Source organism: Aythya fuligula, chromosome 22 (genome assembly GCF_009819795.1).
Source record: "Aythya fuligula isolate bAytFul2 chromosome 22, bAytFul2.pri, whole genome shotgun sequence".
Lineage (NCBI taxonomy): Eukaryota > Metazoa > Chordata > Aves > Anseriformes > Anatidae > Aythya > Aythya fuligula.
The window spans coordinates 3,117,822-3,135,085 of record NC_045580.1 but is presented as its reverse complement, the minus strand read 5'-3'; the positions used below and the strand labels follow the sequence as shown (position 1 = coordinate 3,135,085).

General features: G+C 40.9%; 1 protein-coding gene across 1 annotated transcript in view; it reads left to right on the top strand.

Annotated features, from left to right (window-relative positions):
• The window catches only part of NCAPD3 (non-SMC condensin II complex subunit D3), a 28,140-nt gene that overhangs the window by 7,462 nt on the left and 3,414 nt on the right, over window positions 1-17,264 (top strand). Inside the window, exons 12-32 of the mRNA XM_032202010.1 lie at window positions 13-75; window positions 245-328; window positions 3,056-3,129; window positions 4,015-4,149; window positions 4,910-5,130; window positions 6,620-6,811; window positions 7,150-7,247; window positions 7,377-7,492; window positions 8,883-8,990; window positions 9,501-9,606; window positions 9,707-9,814; window positions 10,833-11,071; window positions 11,832-11,911; window positions 13,141-13,278; window positions 13,615-13,748; window positions 13,897-14,096; window positions 14,666-14,776; window positions 15,211-15,387; window positions 16,097-16,263; window positions 16,489-16,628; window positions 16,748-16,825. Coding sequence (XP_032057901.1) covers window positions 13-75; window positions 245-328; window positions 3,056-3,129; window positions 4,015-4,149; window positions 4,910-5,130; window positions 6,620-6,811; window positions 7,150-7,247; window positions 7,377-7,492; window positions 8,883-8,990; window positions 9,501-9,606; window positions 9,707-9,814; window positions 10,833-11,071; window positions 11,832-11,911; window positions 13,141-13,278; window positions 13,615-13,748; window positions 13,897-14,096; window positions 14,666-14,776; window positions 15,211-15,387; window positions 16,097-16,263; window positions 16,489-16,628; window positions 16,748-16,825 — 2,769 coding nt within the window. The remainder of the gene's footprint in view (window positions 1-12; window positions 76-244; window positions 329-3,055; window positions 3,130-4,014; window positions 4,150-4,909; window positions 5,131-6,619; window positions 6,812-7,149; window positions 7,248-7,376; window positions 7,493-8,882; window positions 8,991-9,500; window positions 9,607-9,706; window positions 9,815-10,832; window positions 11,072-11,831; window positions 11,912-13,140; window positions 13,279-13,614; window positions 13,749-13,896; window positions 14,097-14,665; window positions 14,777-15,210; window positions 15,388-16,096; window positions 16,264-16,488; window positions 16,629-16,747; window positions 16,826-17,264) is intronic.

The window sequence follows — 17,264 nt, the reverse complement described above, 5'->3', positions numbered from 1 at the left end:
TCTTTTTGGCAGCCTATGACCATGCAGTCTTGGAAGCAAACACAAACAGTGCGAGTTCGATCATCGGTGCAGAAGGTATAGAGTCATTCTCTTATGATAAGCCTCAGACTTTTCTTGGCATGCCATTTTCTAAAAATGTACCTATAAACATAGGGCGTGCATGAAGCTCTCGTTTAACAATGAACCATGTTGCTTAGTTGAATGTAAGCCATTTTTGTTCTTAAACTTTGAACTTTTCTTTCAGCTACATCCAACAATCCACTGAAGACCCTGCCGACTTTCAAAACTATTGAGCTGACAGGCGGCAACGATACTGCTGTGCTTGATGGTACATCAACATTATCCTGGCCTTTTCAGATAGCTTTTCAAAACTTTAATTGAAATTAGATTTTCTGAAGTGTGTTCATTGTCCATTTTTCAAGGAAAGCAGAGATCTTTCTGTAGAGCTGTTAAAAACCACTTACGGGTGATGAAAGGGGTAGAAGTGCCAGCGATAAAGAAATACTATTTCCACTTAAGTCTGGAAAATACATTTAATCGTGAAATACTGATGTTCATTTGTACTAATGTGGTAGCAACACTTGTTGAAAAGCAGGTAATTTATCCTTTCCAAAAAGGATGGTAATTGATGTGGGATATAATACTTGTAACTCCATAAATTTAAGGGTAATTAAGTCTCTTGCTCCAGTGCACAAAGAACTAATATATTTTCGCTGCATAAAACACAGCACCTTCGTCTAGCTCTGTGATGCAGGGAAGAATTTAATTCTCTGCAGCATCAGCTATTGGCTGGAGTTGAAAGCAAAGCGTGAGGTTAAATGGACTGATGCAGAACGTCAACCCGATGGTTCCAATTTCTTGATGGCATGAAATCAGCATAGAAGTTGGCTTTTGTGGCCGTGATGTTTCTTTGAATCTCTTCAACGTAAAATCTCTTCTTCCTAACCTTTAGGCCTCTGCTGGTATCTTTGCTCTCAGTTCTTGCTGTTCACCTCTCTTGAACTGCTGACAATTCAATTTACTGCTTAGTGCGCATCCTGCATTTGTGGCTTTGTTACATTTCTCACGCTGCTCTTCATGTGGGATCTCTCTCCCTATCTCCACGAGCCAGGCTTCTATCTTCTCTATTGAAAGCTTTCTTTTAAAACATTTTGCTGATAAATTTCATTAATCTGCTTTCTCCAATAGAACTGTCCTCCGGGCCACTTAAGGTATTGTGCAGTCCCTGTTTAGTTGCAGGCTCTGTGTGGCAGCGGATGCCTGGTTTTGTATCCGATACCCAGCTGAGCATACACTTGGCACTTGGCAAAACAAATTAAGAAAAGGCTTGGATGAAAAAAGACTGTCTGTGGCTCAAGAGGATAGCTGAGAAACAGTGCGCTCAGAGTCAGTCAAGGTGCATTAGCAAAGCTGTCTGGCACACACTTGTTTGGCTTATGCCTGTGCTCATTTTGCATTTCTATGAAGACCAAACAGCTCATATTTTAGAAGCAAAATAAATCTTAGCTGAGGATATTCAGAACTCACTATATGCACAAGGGCAAAGATAAGAAGGGTAGGGATAATCTGCAGGGTGAAGTGCGCTCTACAGAATATTCAGTGCCCGACAGTGCATAAACAGTGTGTTCCCTTGCTAGTTCTCAGCCATTTAGGACCCAGGGGTTTTTTGTTTGTTTTTCCTGTGTCACTGTGAGTAAAAATCAATGACAATTGTCAAAGTGTGACTAATTCAGCAGATTTGGTCACCTTCACAGGAGCTTGATTATTTTTTTTATTTCTTTGGCGAAGTCTCGCAGTGAAAAGGTTCTGTGCTTTTTCCATCAAGCTATTCTCAGGAGGAAGATGCAATTGTAGTTACCTGCCAATTAAGAAAGTACTAATCATGCAGATCAGAACCCCTTTGCTTCCTTTGGTAAAAACCTGCTTTCAAACTACTGTTGATTATTTCCCTGTGACTAATCCTGTTTCTTAATGGCAATGCAGTAGACCTCCAGATGAATCTCTCAAAGTACCAGGTTACCAGATTTGACGTATATTTAGGAAATCTTTCTGCCAGAATTCAAATAAGTATTAATAAATAGAAGCCTTAAAAGCAAGAGTAAAATGGTTGGATACAGTATTGTTTGTCAGTAGTCCACTTAAATTATTCAAAAGCTGAGAAATAGTTTTTGCTTTATATATTCAGTAGTGTGTCAGTTAATAAAATACTTTATTTTTATAAAGTAAAATGTATTTTTTCCCAAGAATGTGCAGAAATATGTATAAATATAGCTGTGAAAAGTAAAACTTAAGGTTTAACTTTCCATTCAGTAGGGGGGATGTGTTCTGGTTTCCTTGCAGACTCCTGGATTCTTCTTCGCAACTGCAATTCTGCAGCTTAGGGAATTCAGTCAGATCCAAAATGGAGAGGTTTGCCCTCTGTAAAATAGAGTAATTCATATATTAGTACTTTATATCATGTGGAGCTGTGAGGCATAATTCAGAAAAGGTTGTTGTAGGCATTCTGAACTATTTGCATACCAGTTGATGGATCTGTCATGTGTATGTGGTGGATCTGGGGTTATTCTGTGTGGTTTTCCCACATATGGCAGAGTTACCTGTGCTGTACACTTTGATTAGAACTTGGCGTGATTTCTCTGAGCTTTCAAACTTTGAAGGTAGCCTAACATCTCTCATAGGAAAATAAATGTGTTGGAAATTACAAATCATTTCTTTTTGCTGTGTGTGTCGAATAATTTGGTACATTGATTTCTTTTGTAATAAGTCTTAGGATTTATTTTCAAAGTTTAAGAACTTGTTTTTGTTTTTTTCCTCTGGCAGAATGACAGCTGCAAAGAACCCAAGATTATTTCCAATTTTTTTTCTTGCTGTGCTTTGTTCCATCCCAATCTCTTGTCTCTGAAAGCCTTGGGGAACATATTTATTGCTCATCCAAGTTCGGAGCTGTGTCCCTCCTTGTCTATGCACAGTGTACTGCGTGTTAGCACTGCAAAATGGTGGGGGGAAATCTGTCTAGGTGGGTATTATAATTTCTTTTTATCATGGTTTTGGATAGGAAAGGAAGTCATGGCCATGCTCAGACTGCGAGCCGGGGATGAGAAAACCAACGTGAGGAAATCTGCTCTCCAGGTACAGTGTTTTCTGCACGTGTTCTTGTTCTGCGTGATTACCCAGAATGAAGTTAAAATAATCAGGCAATAACCAACTGCATGCAAGTTTGCCCATCTGTAGTTTTTTGCTATTTGTACAGAATGTATATAAACCTTAAAAAGGTCGTGTCTAATAGTTCCTGATAAGTAAACAATGCAAGCACGATGATGATTTTTTTCTAGTATTCTTGCCAGCATTCACTTACTCCATCACTTAGAGAGCCTCTTTTCAAGTGTCAATAGCCATTCAACTTGAGTGACTTCTTTATAAGCTCAGGCATAATGAGTACTTAATTTTGTTTCAACCTTGTTAACAGAGACGTTAGGTTATATCTACCATCCTTTTGAGGAATGCCTTGCTTTGCTTGTTGCTTAATTCTTTTTAATTAAGTCATGAGCTTTAAAAGAGATTCTTCAATGAAAATTTCATCATTTTATTAAATATGCATCTGCTGTTGACTGACTTAATATAAGTCTTCTTTCCCCCAGTTCTTCCCCTTCAGTTCCCAGGCTGTTTTGAGCTTCTCAAGTGTAGGATTTATAACTGTTCTGTTGAGAGGCATTTCAGTTCCCCCCCTTTATCTCTGGGTAAGAGACATAAGTCATGCAAGAAAAATGTCAGTTTCAAGGGGAAATTGTGACATTAATTCTATACAGAATTGTTTTAAAATCTGAATGACTGAAAGGATGCTTTCTGTACTAAGTTCTGCCCAGTACTTGGAAATTATTAATATTATTCTTTGCTCTCAGTGAGATACTTTAATCTCTAGTTAAAGTTGGTGGGGAGTAGGATGTCTTTTTGACTTGTTACTCAGTGCTCTTGGCCTGTATTCCCAGCAAAAGTGTGCTGGTATTTGACTTCCAGGTTTTTATGAACATCCTGAAACACAAAGTGATCCCTTGTACTGCAGAAGATTTGTCCACTCTTCAGGAGCGTTGCCGGGACCCTGCGGTTTCTGTGCGGAAGCAGGCCTTGCAGTCTATAACAGAGCTCCTTGTGGTGAGAAAAAAATACCATGAACTCTTATTCAGACCTGAGGTGGATGAAGTGTAGGTTGAAATGAGGAGAACACAGGCAAATCTGGTACACATCAATTGTTTGTTCACCAAATTTCGTTTTATGACTGCATTTTATTTTTTTATTATCTTTTGACTTGAAGTCATAACTTACACATACTTGTGATTTATGTAGGATGCTTCCAGCTGTTGGAAACATTTATATTCCTGACTACTGATTTATATGTCATGGAGAAAATGTTTATGTTGCTGGCCTTCTCAAGCTGGGGAGAGAGAAAGCTGAATCACTTCACTGGGATGTAATATGTAGATGATAGCACTGTAATATTTTTCCTCTTCTATTTATTCTCAAAGGTTTAGTATCTTAGTGTCGGAGCGTGAGGTTGATATTAATCAAAACTCGTTGGTTTTAGTGTTAAATCATCTGCTGTACAGTTTTATTGCAATACTATTGCAATTATTTATAGGGTTTCAAAACAAAACAAAGTATTACAGTACTGTACCCCAGGTAGCTTGATCATAGTTACAATCAGTACCTTGGATGGTGTCAAGGAAATTTGTTCCCTTGTCCCATGTGCTGCCACAACACTGTGCTAGTTGAGCAGTATGGTGGCTTATTAAAATGTATTTTAAAAGTTGATAAATGACTCTCAGGGTTTCTAGGGTCTTGCTGATCTTACCTGTGCATATAGGACTGTAGAGTAACTCAGAAATGTTTCTAATATGAAGTGCGTTTCTCTCAGTCTCAGCACGATAACGTCCTGGTGCAGAAGGCCTGGTTACACGGAGTTGTGCCTGTTGTGATGGACACTGAAAGCTCTGTTCAAGAAAAGGCCTTGGATTGCCTTGACCAGGTCTTGTTGCAGCATATAAAGCATTATACGAAATTCCAGAGCGAAGATCAAAAGCAGACTCTAGCGTGGGAGCTCCTTACCCTCTTGACTTCAGAGAGCCAGGAGCTGAGGTAAGTGTCTCTCCCTGCATTGCTAGCGTTTCCATAACAGCCCTTTGTCTAGTGCCCTGGACATCTTTATTGCCTCTAGTACATTAGCATTCATGGACAAAATCCAGATTTTTTTAAAAACTTTTGATCGTATTGGAATGTGCAGCTTTCTCTTTACAGTAGGAAATTGCCTATTGACCAGAGGACTGGGGTAGGAGCATGAGCTTATACTCTTAGCTCTCCTATTCCTCATGTGACCATGGACCATTATGTATCATAGCTTACATATTATTTAAATGCATGAGCTGCCTACTCCATAAGGGCAAGAAACTAAATTTATTGGCGGGTTGGGTTTTTTTAAGTTATTTGAATTTTCAGCTTGAAGCAGTTGATGTAAGTGCATGCTGCTGCTGCTAGAGATGGAAGCTATCACATTGTGAGCTGCTTGTGCTGCTCTGCCAGCTCTTAGGACACAGGAACTGTCAAACAGACACATTGGCAGCTGGTGAGAAGAGTGCAGTTTTGCTTTATGTCAAGTATTTTTATTTGCTCTTGTTACCTGTGCAGTCTCCCTGAACTCTAGCGTTCGTTTACGGGAATGTCACCTGCTATTCTTGGTGTGTTGGTAGCAGCATGAATGTTAAATGGAGGTGTTCTGATGACAGAAGTAAGAGAGGATATATAAAGAAAGGAGAAGATTGTCTTTTATTAATTCTGATGTACAATATGTTACTTGTCTTATGACAAATAGAATTATTCTGCCTTTTGCAGAATGCTGTGGGATGAAGCAGAAGAAATGGGATAACACAGTATGGCAAGGACACAACATTGATCAAAGGCAGCTGTATGTTTATTAGTCAACAGGGCATAATAGCTCCGAAATAGAAAATGAGGTACTGCTTGTGCTGCCTTGCCAATCTGTACCACTGTCAGTGATCTAATTTGGGCTATTTCATGACATAGTTTGCAGAGTTGACAGAGTTGTGGCACCTTCTACTTCATGACCTTAGAGTACCTTGCAGCTTGATAAATGTTAGAACTCTCTCAATGTGAAGGGAACTACGGCTAAAACAGAAAAATGGGCAGCTTGTGGTGCCTCAACATCATCGCGTCCTGTTCCATTATGGGTGTTCAAATAAAAACTGCTGGAAAGTCTTTGGTACAGGTTGCTGAAATGTTTTCTTGATTCGTTGTGATACCAGTTCTGTCTCACTGACACGCTGCACTACATTCATGCTTGTGTGGCAGCTCTGTAATGCATTAGGACTGGTAACTGATCTGAACTGTAACCATCAGAGCAGGTAACTGAAAGAGACCAAAAGTCCTGCTAGTAAAACATGTAGTGGAAATCTTGACATATTCTGAAAAGTAGGAATGTGAAGTGACAGCAGCTTTCTTGTGTTTCTCAGTGTATCCTGGACAGAGATGCTGGGTTTTACTGGCAGCGTCCAAGAGCAAATGTTTTGTTCCCTCCTTGTTTAACTTGTGTTTCTTTCTTTCTTCCTTGTAGCCGTTACATGAACAAAGCCTTTTACATTTGGTCCCAGCAGAAAAAATTCTCTTCCACTTTCATCAATAACGTGATGTCTCATGTGGAAACGGAGCGTGCTGTGCCAGCCTGGATGTTGCTTGCTAAGGTGGCAGGTTCTTCACCCAAGCTGGATTATTCCAAGGTCATTGAATCCTGGGACAGTGTCAGCAGGTATGTGTGTGCTTTGAGCTCTTCCCTCCATTCCGCAGGAAAGAGACAGGAGTAAAGATGAGGAGCAATGCAAGTGAGCACTTCCTGTCCTTTGACAGGCAAAGTGCTGCTTAGATCATCGTTCTTTATTCAGGCAACTGGTCTGTGCAGCGAGGAAGCAGGTGTAATGGCCCGCAGATTTGTGCAGTAATGAAGTCTTACATTAAGCTTTTTGAGTTTTCATTTGGCTTGACAAGTCTGCCTTGATAATACATAGCCAAGGTGAAAGGATTCTTCTACCGTGGTTTGGTGGTGTTCCGCAGCATTAATTTTGGCTTGTCCACGCTGCTGTTTTTCAGGCAGCAGAACGTGAGCACTGACACTATAGGACATATACTGTGTGTCATCAGTCATGTCGCAAAGCACCTCCCTCAGAGCACCTGCAAGAGGCTGATTGGTGAGTGACTGAGAAGCTGCAGAGTGGAAGGCAGAGTTTGGTTTTGTCTCACAGCTTAACTGTTATTTCTTCTCCACAAGCAGTTGATTAGCTTAAACACTCATTTTATGTGTGTGGTCTCCTTTTCAGATAACATCAATTGCTGGCTGAGAGAGTTTCGATGTCCCCTGGAGGTGATTAGCCCAGCTGTAGAAACTCTGCAGAAGCTCTGCCTTGCGTATGCAGATGTACCAGAGAAGACACAGGTGTGACTTAAAACACACCTTTTAAAATAGCTTCTCTTACACTCAGGAGGGCTGTCTCTTGAAGGCAACTTCTGTCTCCAGTCTGTTGGTTGATTAGCTCACTAAACGAGGATGATCTGTCTGCAGCAACTCAAGTCTGTTCTGCCTAGCTGTCTTACTTGGTACACTGCAGATTTGCTGGAGAGCATCCTCCATCTAAGGGTGGCCTTGTAGAGATCTTTCCTCAGAGTTTTTGGTTTTGTTTTACAGCTGAAATACTTTGCATTGACCTTCTGTCCAAGTTTACAGCATTCCTAAAGGAGAACTATTGCTCTGCTGCTATGGTGGCAGCTATTTCTTGGGCTTGGTCCAGTTAGAAGCCATAGGTTTATCCTGTAAGTTCTGACTATTCTATACCAGAGCTGCTGTAGATGCACACATTTTCTAGGCCTCTTTCGTGAGCCCAAACATGGGGTTAGTAACACATCATTTGCACTTTTTTTTTCCCTGCCAAGTTCCCCATTTGCTTTATGGCATAGCTTTGTTTAGTAGCGAGGTGAGCTACATTTCGCTGGTAAAATAGTGATGTGAGCCTGAGTACAGTCACAGAGAAGCTAGATAGAACCAGTGCAAGCCTCTCTTGTTAATGCTGTATGTGTTGTGATCCTCTTTTAATATTGATGACAGCTATTTTATAATAGGCATCCCAATGAAGTTTAGTAAATAGTGTGCGAAGCTGCATATGCCATTCTTCAGAGGCCTGGGTGGATTAATGGCTTGGTTTGTTGCTTTTTTGTTGTTGTTTTCTTCTTTTGTATTGTTTTCTCTTATAAATTGACAATCTGAAAATCCTCCCTGTTAGATGCAGTCATTACAACATGTTACCTTGCAACTGTGAGTGCAGGTGTACCTATATGTTGGTCACTTAGCAGCTTTAATGGCATAACTGCCATACATATATGTATTTAGTTTCTTATGCTACAAGTTTTAGATGGTAGAAAAAGAGATAAATGATGCTTTATTCTCATTCACAATCTGGCAGATGACTAGCTTTTTTGGTTCTCCCTCCTGCTTGGAATTTGCATAATATTTTCATTTGAATGGAACCACAGTTTTGAAACAACATCTTAAAATTCATACAGACAACCTCAAATGCACTGGATATAAGTGGAAAAGTCGCCTAAATTCTTTTTGTTTAAACCCATGGGATTTCTATAATGAAGTAAACCTTAGGCCTGTGGATCACTGAAAGCCAGGTTCTTCAAGCTGTTTTGGCACTTTGATGTGCAGGAAAAAGGCTGTCAGAGTCTGATGGATTTCAACGGGACCTAGATTATTCGAAGTATAGAAGGGTTTTCAAATTAAGGATTTTGTTTAATTAAGTGCCAAATTTTGTTTTGTTATGGAACAGGAGCTGCTCGACCAGGTGTATGGAGACTTAGTATCCACCTGTGAAAGTTATATTTCGAATATAGTCCTCAAAGAAGATGGAGCAGAGCAATTGCAAGAAGATCTCTTTGTAAGTTTGGTTCCCTTTTGTGGACTGGTCAAATGACGTAGGTATTCTCAAAATGGGTTTTCTACAGAGCTCATGCCAGTAACTATCACATGGAAAAGTACTGATGTATACCCTTTGTATATGGTAATGGCATCTCGTGTTTGTGAGCCTGAGAGTGTACAACAGTTTTATACCTTAGAAATTGCTTTAAGTATATGAGGCCCATTGTATTTTTAATAAAGTGACTGTTTTTTTCTTTGCTTTTCCAGTCATACTTTTTAGATTGGCTGTTTAGAAGTAAGACTGTAAAATGTGTAGAATGCTTTAAGGTTTGCTTCAATATTGTTAGTATATAGGGAGGTTTTATAGTACATTAAACATGCCCGATTTCTGTTTCAAAGCTTCACTTTCTATTCTCTAGCTGTTGTCTTCTTGAAAGGACTGAGGGGATTTTAAGTTGTCTTTGGAGAAGTAACTGTACTGATTCCTGCTGTTTGCCTTTTGACCCCAGTGTTTCTTTTTCCTTTATAGGTGAGACACCTCTTCACCTTGGGTGAGGCTGCACAGCTGTGTCCAGCCAAAGTGGAGAAACGCATCTTTCTTTTGATTCAGTCCATTTTGGCTTCTTCTAACCAATGTGAGGCGCTCTACTTACTGCCTTTAATTTTGCTTTTATGAACAACACTGTTACCTGAAAAGTGTGTTTTCATTCTGGGCCTGTTCTTTTGCTTTCGTAGTGACAAGTTCTGTAGATGGTGATGAAACTCCGGCTTCTCAGCCACTGTCCCAATTTAGAGGATCAACTATGCCTCCAGTGATCAGAGCTCATGCATTCATTACTCTAGGTGAGCACTGTCCTACAGCAGAACTGTGCCCTTGTTCATCCAATTCCCACCCTTTCTGTCTGCTCCCTGGTTAAAGTTCTGTTCCAAAGCCATGTCGATTATAACAGGCACAGTGCTCAGTGTTTGTAGTGCCTCAGTTCATAGCTTTTAGCAATGCAGATATCCATGGTAACAAGTTGCACAAACCATAAAAATACTGCCATGCATGCAACTATTTTTCAAGTCCGTTAATGCATTTTTCCTACATAGGTGTGCAAGTGATGAATGGTTAACAGTGCAGACTTGTGCTGGCCTTGTACTCAGAATTGGTTCCTGGCTGAGAGATCGTCTTACCTTTAATAAGGTGCTCAACAGGGGCTGAAGAAAACCTGGTACAGTTCAGAGCAGAATGACTGTACATAGTTACTCGTTCTCTTTAGTAGGAATGACTGTGTGATGGAAGCCTGGTCAAATCTGCATCTGCAGTACAATGAAGAGTGCTAAATGAAACTGGTTTTATACTACTTCTGTGGTTATGAACATCATTCTTTTAAACTTCTCTTCAACATCATTCTTTTAAACTTCCCAAAGCAGTTGAGAGTACTTTTTGTACAGAGCTTAGAAACAGTTAGGAAGAAGTGATGTTAGAATGCGGGCTATTTTATTTTAAGTTGGTTTAGAGATGCTCTTAGAGGTGGGTGTCTCCCTGCTATGCCTATGACAGCTGGGGCTGTTCTTTTTAGCTGCTTTGAATAATACCCTGTACACAGGAATAGTTCTCTGTGAAGGAGGGAATTTGGCATTGAGACCCACAGTATAGGTCCAAGAAGAGTTTGGAAGAACTCCTTGAAGTATAATCTCTTTGAGAGGTTGTGCAGATTGCTCATCAAGTTTCATCTTGTATTTCTTGTTTATTCCCCTGTTTGCTTCCTGAATCCTCTTGGCTCATACTGGGCTCAAAGGAGGCAGTAAGCTGGGCTGTGTTGGTTAGGAAGAAGGATACGTTCACAGCACTGACAGTCTCATCCCCATTTCACAGGTAAATTGTGTTTGCAGCATGAAGATCTGGCAAAGAAATGCATTGCAGCTCTAGCTCGAGAACTGGAGGTGTCGCATGATGTGGCTGTTCGCAATAACGTCGTCATCGTTATGTGCGACCTGTGCATCCGCTACACCACCATGGTGGACAGATACATTCCCAGCATCTCCTTGTGTCTGAAAGACCCCCATCCCTTCATCCGTAAGCAGACGCTGATCCTGCTTACCAACCTGCTGCAGGTAAGGAGGTCCTAAGCATGCGTCTGACAGCCTGCTTCAGTTACCTCAGTTGTGCTAAATGCTGGCCAGCAGATGTATTGCTTACAGCTTGATGCTGGAGCATTGCTGCAATCTACCCTGATTTGAGATAACTTCAAACATGTATTTTGGTACTGCTCTTTTTTGTGAGGTAGGCAAAACTCTCCTCAATGACACTTAGCACAGTTGGATAACGAGATTATTTTTATTCAACGGTTATCTCCTCTCTCATCATCTTTATATTTCTTTGAACTCCCTTGCATTTCACTCCTATAGGAATGAATATAAAAAACATCACAGCACCTTTTTCTCCTGCTGTCTCTGCTTATTGTTTTAAGGTTGTGAATGTTGAGTGGCTGACAATGTTTGCCCTCCCAGTGTTCAGATGAAGCCAAACAAGGCAGATTTGGAGTGCATTTGGCTCTGAGAACAGTGTTGAATAGCATCTGTGTCTTTGGCATTGGAGAGCAGATTTTTCTTGATTCTACTTTTTTATTGGTATCTGTGGTAAACCTAGAGGAGTGCTGCTGTGGCATTTATTCTGCTTAAAGCATCCCCCAGCACATTCTCTTTTTTAGGTTTATTTTGTATACATATGGGTGAAGTTCCTTAGCTTGCTTATTTGCCTGATGCACGTTCTGTAAGCCTCCATCAGATATTGCCCTGGCTGCAGTCTGAAGATTCACACCCGAGGTTTTTCCTGGTTCAGGCTTATAACGTACTGTCTGTCCTATCCTTACAGGAAGAGTTTGTGAAATGGAAAGACTGTCTCTTCTTCCGTTTTGTCAGCGTCTTGGTGGATCCAAATCCAGATATTGCCAGGTAAAATACTCATCGGTAAAATACCGTTGGAGTTGAAGATCAGAGATGTACTCAGAAAAGATTGCCTTGCACCTTCACCATGTGAAGAAAAATTTCAGAGGAAAGGATTCTCTCATTACCCTCTTCATCATTAACACTTTAGGGTCTGAAATGGTAGCAAAGGAGTGGTGAACCTCTGTACAAGTTAATTGAAGGTCCAGTGTAGCAAGCTGTCTTCAAAATACGCATCTCTGCTCTATTTTTTGACTCAGATATCCAGGAAAAAGGAATTTTTGAAGCAAGCCTTTCTGAAATCTTCCTTGTGGTTTTCTAATAGCTCTGTATTGTGTGCTGGTTTGTTTTAGGAATAGGAATTCCTTTTTCTTACGCGTGCTTTGTCTTTTGAAGCTTTGTACCATGTTTTGTAATACTTTGACATATTAGAAGAGTTATGTATGCTGACCTTAAGTGCACATTTATGAAGCTTCTGTATGTTTCAAAGTCTCAAGTTTCTCTGTTACGTAAGAAATGAGAGTGGGGCACATTCCACCAAGGGTGGTAGGTTGTGTAGAGATGCTGGATGCACTGGAGGCTTGGACAGCTTTCTGCTTGTTTCTACCTGGAGTGCTCAAGTTGCAGATTGGTCTTTCCAGGGCCATCAATCTATTGTTGCTTACTAGTGCATATTCACATCTTCTTTTCTCTCCATTGTGTTTTTAATGTGTAAAAATGGCTTTCCAGTAGATGGTGGCATTGCAACATGTCGTTCCTAGAGCTTGAGCTGTGAAACATGTTGCTATTTCACCAGGGACCTTTTTCTTTGCATCTGCATTCCGTGGCTGCATCCAGACAAAAATACTTTCTTCGAGTCTGAGATTGACTTTCAGCTCTTGGAGGACTTCTGGTGATTAACTTTTTGCAAAGTACTGTGTCCCAGCCACAATGGAACTTAAGTCATATAAATAATGAAAATGCTGTGCCTGGATTCAAGTTGAAATTTATTTCTGTCTCTGCTTTAATGGCAAGAAGTGAAGTAGTATCGTGGATGCTGAGAAAGTGTATTTTTCTGGATGAAAAAGAGCTTAAAGTCAATAAGGTGGTATCCTTGTTCAAACCCTGATGGAGCTGGGCAAGAATTAAATGTGGTATTCAGGGGGATTTGGGAGACTCATCTTCTGCTTTACTGCTTGTGTTTCAGGGGTGGCTTTTAGAAGCTGTCTGGGAAAATTCTTTCTTTTCCTCCTTTCCAGGTTTGGAGAGTTCTGCTTGGTGCATCTCTTACTGAAGAGGAATCCAGGAATGTTCTCCCAACACTTCATTGAATGCATCTTCCATTTCAATAGCTATGAGAAACACGAGAAGTACAACAGGTTCCCCCAGAGCGAGCGGTCAGTTGAGCACATTTGTGTCATCCTGCTGCTAAATGATGAATTGTACAGCCACGTGGTCTTTGGTTACAGCAAAGCATTCCTGGTGCTTTGTAATTACTTATGCAAAAAGGGGGAAACAGCTCAGGGAGATAGGGAAGGCAGAACACTTAATTTAACACTGTGACACTTCTGGGAGGACTTCTGCGTGTAATTTGTGGGAACCTGTGGTATCCTAGCAGGCTTATGGGTCTCAAAAGTGACATTCAAATGTTTCTTTTTGATTTAAAGCCATATTATTTTTGTGAGATTGCATAATGTGACTTGACCCATGTAAAATTTCTTGCTTTGCTTCAGGGCAAAGAATCTCTTCTCTCTGAAAGGAAAAGATAACAAAGAAAAAAGGATGCACATCTACAGGTTCCTTCTGGACCATTTCACAGATGAACAGAGGTTCAACATTACAACAAAGATCAGCCACAGTGTCTTAGGTAGGGGTCTGTCTTTACGAAAATATGACAACAAATCTGGCAAACAACTGGTGTCTATTAAAGCCGTGAGTCCAGCAGTAACTTCCTGACTTTCCTGGCCCTGCTTTTCCCAGTAAAATGTTTTTTACTTCTTCCCTGCCTGTTGCAGCATGCTTTGTGGATAACGATCTTCCGTTGGACATGGAAGCCAGTGAGCTGCTCTCAGATACATTTGCAATCCTTAGCTGCAAAGAAATCAAGCTATCAACTATGAGATCAAAACCTGATGAGGACATTCAGCCTGAAGATGATGAATTGGCAATGGCCAATGCTGTCATGCAAGTAGCACAAAAAAAGCTCATTTCACAGGTAAGTGGCACTTAATCTGGTGCGGGAAGAGGGCTGTCCACCATGCTGGGAGGACTTTTACTTTTCTGTGATGGAGAAACTTAAGCAAAAATTATCCACATAACAAAACAATGCCAGGGACATACTGTACATGCAGGGTGTTAAGCAGGCTCTGTAGATCTGCTCTGATCTGAGGGCACCTATATAAGCAACATGTGTTGTGAAAACACAATGTTAAGGCTGGATCTGTAACTTGTAATGGATGCTAGTACCTGAGGGGTCAGTTGAAATGAACAGAAGTGCATTTCTTCTGAAAGCAGTGAACCTATGCTAGGTTAAATTTGTTCCACAGATCTTATTGGGAGAGCATCTGAACATGCCATTGGGTTTTGGTGCACTTTTTGGCAATTTGCTTTCAGTGTGCAAACTGACTTGGTGGTAGATCTTGAAAGCCTACGTATGTGCATGCAGCATAAAAGCAGACTTAATTGTGAGAATTCCTCTCACTTAGGCCATTCATCTAACACCAGAGTGACTTCTCCTTTATGGCATCTTGTAACTATGTTTATATCATGCCTTGTTTAAAAAAGGTTCAAAAGAAGAACTTCGTAGAAAACATCATTCCAATAATCACATCACTGAAGTCTTTGATGGAGCAGAAGAAGATCCCAGCTCTTCGGGACCTTATGAACTACCTACGGGTAAGAGGAAGTGTTTTCTTGTTATTGTGGTTTGTTGTTGTTTTTTTTTTTTTTCCCTCTTAATTTAATGTGTTAGATGTGCAATCAGTAATGGAACGAACAGTCTTCTTAGAAGGAAATTTGGAAGGCATATGATGTTGTGACACTGCCACTGTGTTAAATATGGTAGGAGGTGGAGGGATTTTAGATAAGGATCTCACAGTGTGTTACGTGTGAGCCTCCTCATGGAACGTGGGCAGAAAGCTTGAATGCTGGAAAGCTTTTTCATGTTCTGAAGTACAAATTGGAATTTCAACTCTTAGTCTGTTAAAAACACCTCTGCTCTACCAACTGGTATTTCCTTTTGCACTTAAGCAGCTGTGATCTGAATGGAGACATGAATCAGTAGTCAGGAGAGATTTCTGAAAGAGTTTAAACATTCCTTATTGCTCCAGGAAATGATGCAAGATTACCGAAATGAAATCAAAGACTTCTTTGCTGTGGACAAGCAGCTGGCAGCCGAGCTGGAGTACGATATGAAGAAATACGAAGAGCAGCTGGGCAGGGAGAAGGAGTCAGACCAAGAGCATGCCTCAGCATTGCAGGCAGAGGTGGTTGGGACCACTAAGTTCGTACGCGCGCTGTCTCTTCTGAAAAAGTTTGTGCAGAAATAGAACCCAGACTCTGTATGTCTGTGGTCATGGTAGTGTTTTTCATACCCCTGTGTGTTTGCTGACAAACTGGCTTCAGTCATCTGATATGCTTAGAACAACAACAAACAGCACACACTGGCTAAAGAGGAGCAACAATTAACACAAAAATAATTCAATTTAAAGGGAAGGACAAGTCTAATTTCCCACTGTCCGTCCTTATATGCTGTGTTGCTCTCTGTTTCCAGAGTGGTAATGATAAACAAGTCAAACAGAAAAGGATTAATTTTGGCTGATTTTAGATTTATACGGAATGGAAACTTACATCTCTGCTAGTCATGCAGATCCTCATTTAAAGTCAGTGGTAAAAAAAAAAATAAGCATGTGCTTAGTTCATTTGTCCTGAATTATTTTAGATACCTACCTTAAGGTGAGATGACTTTTACCCTGGCAACCTGACTTTAAAGAGCACCTATATATAGACCTCTAAACTAGGACATGAATATCCCATCAAAACTTACTATTTGTTCCTTGTTAAAACTTTGTCCCATAAACTCTTTCTCCCTAGCACCCCTTTATGTCCATCCCACAAAGGATTCAATCACACAGCAAGTAGGTCTAGGTGTCTCATGTCTAGGGTTTCCTGCATTTGTGTCTATTGTTACATGTGATCCTTCCTTCTTTTCTGTAGCAACCTCCATCTTCGGAGACAGCTGTTCCTTCTGGTGGCTGGAATGCTAACGCCCAGTCCCCTGTTAGGAGACAGCCCTCATCCCCTCGATCGAGTCCTACCTCTGTGCCTTCTGAATTTATGACACCTAGAGCTGATGTTCTGAAACAATCATTGCCTGGTCGCAGGTATGGTTTTTATATCACTGGTTACGATATTCTACAGGGCTGTTGCTTTGTTTATCCACTCCTTGCTTAGTGTCCACATCACCAATGGTGCAGCATAACTTTGTTAACAAAGGGGTCTGAGATTGTAAAGGACTGGGAGGGACACAGAACTTTCCCTCATTAGAAGCATCTCTTTTGAGCTTGCAGAAAGAAATCACTGTTACTGTAATGCCTTTTGCCCTGTAGGCCAACATCTTTGAGCACACTTGCCATCCTGAACTCTGCCCGGAAAGCAGTGGAGGACAGAAGCAAGCAACGCAGCAAGAGCTTCGGGGGCAGTTTATCAGCTGTGTTGTTTCCATCGAGCACAACTAGCAGCAAGCAAGGTAGGAAGCTTGCTACAAAATGATTCACCATTGGACTAGGCTGGTTGACACAGCCTGATTGTTAGACCCTTGAGTTCTCTGAGCATTTCTGTTCTTAATGATTTTCTTGTTATTTCTAGCATCTTTCCGAAGTGTGAATCAACAGTCTACTGGATCAAACGTTTCTGTGGTGGGCCGTGCAATCAGCACACCAGAACGTAAGTAACCCAACAGAACTCTTTCCAAATTGGACTGAGCCCTCATTTTCTGAGAGAGGGGTGGCTCCCCCAAAGAGCAAAGAAAGTTAGTCAGTATTGGCTACTTATTTTGTAAATGGCTGTGGTAGATAAGAGCTATTCAGAAACTGAAAGTCTCAGATGAATAGCGTACATGGGAAAGGACATTCCAGTATGGTTTTCATTTACGTGTCACAGGGTATTACAGTATTGAGTTGGTGGAGGAGAGCTTTTATTTTGGGCTGCTGAAACAACAAATCCACTGCCCTTTCTTCTTCCATCAACTACGGGGTGCTGAGGAGGCATGTTGTCAGAGCTCCTTAGCAGCTTGTGAGGGGTGTGCAGGATTCTGTTGCATTGAGACACTCGCTCTCCTTAACCCTGGAAGCATAGCTTGGCACTTCTAGACTGAGCTACAGAA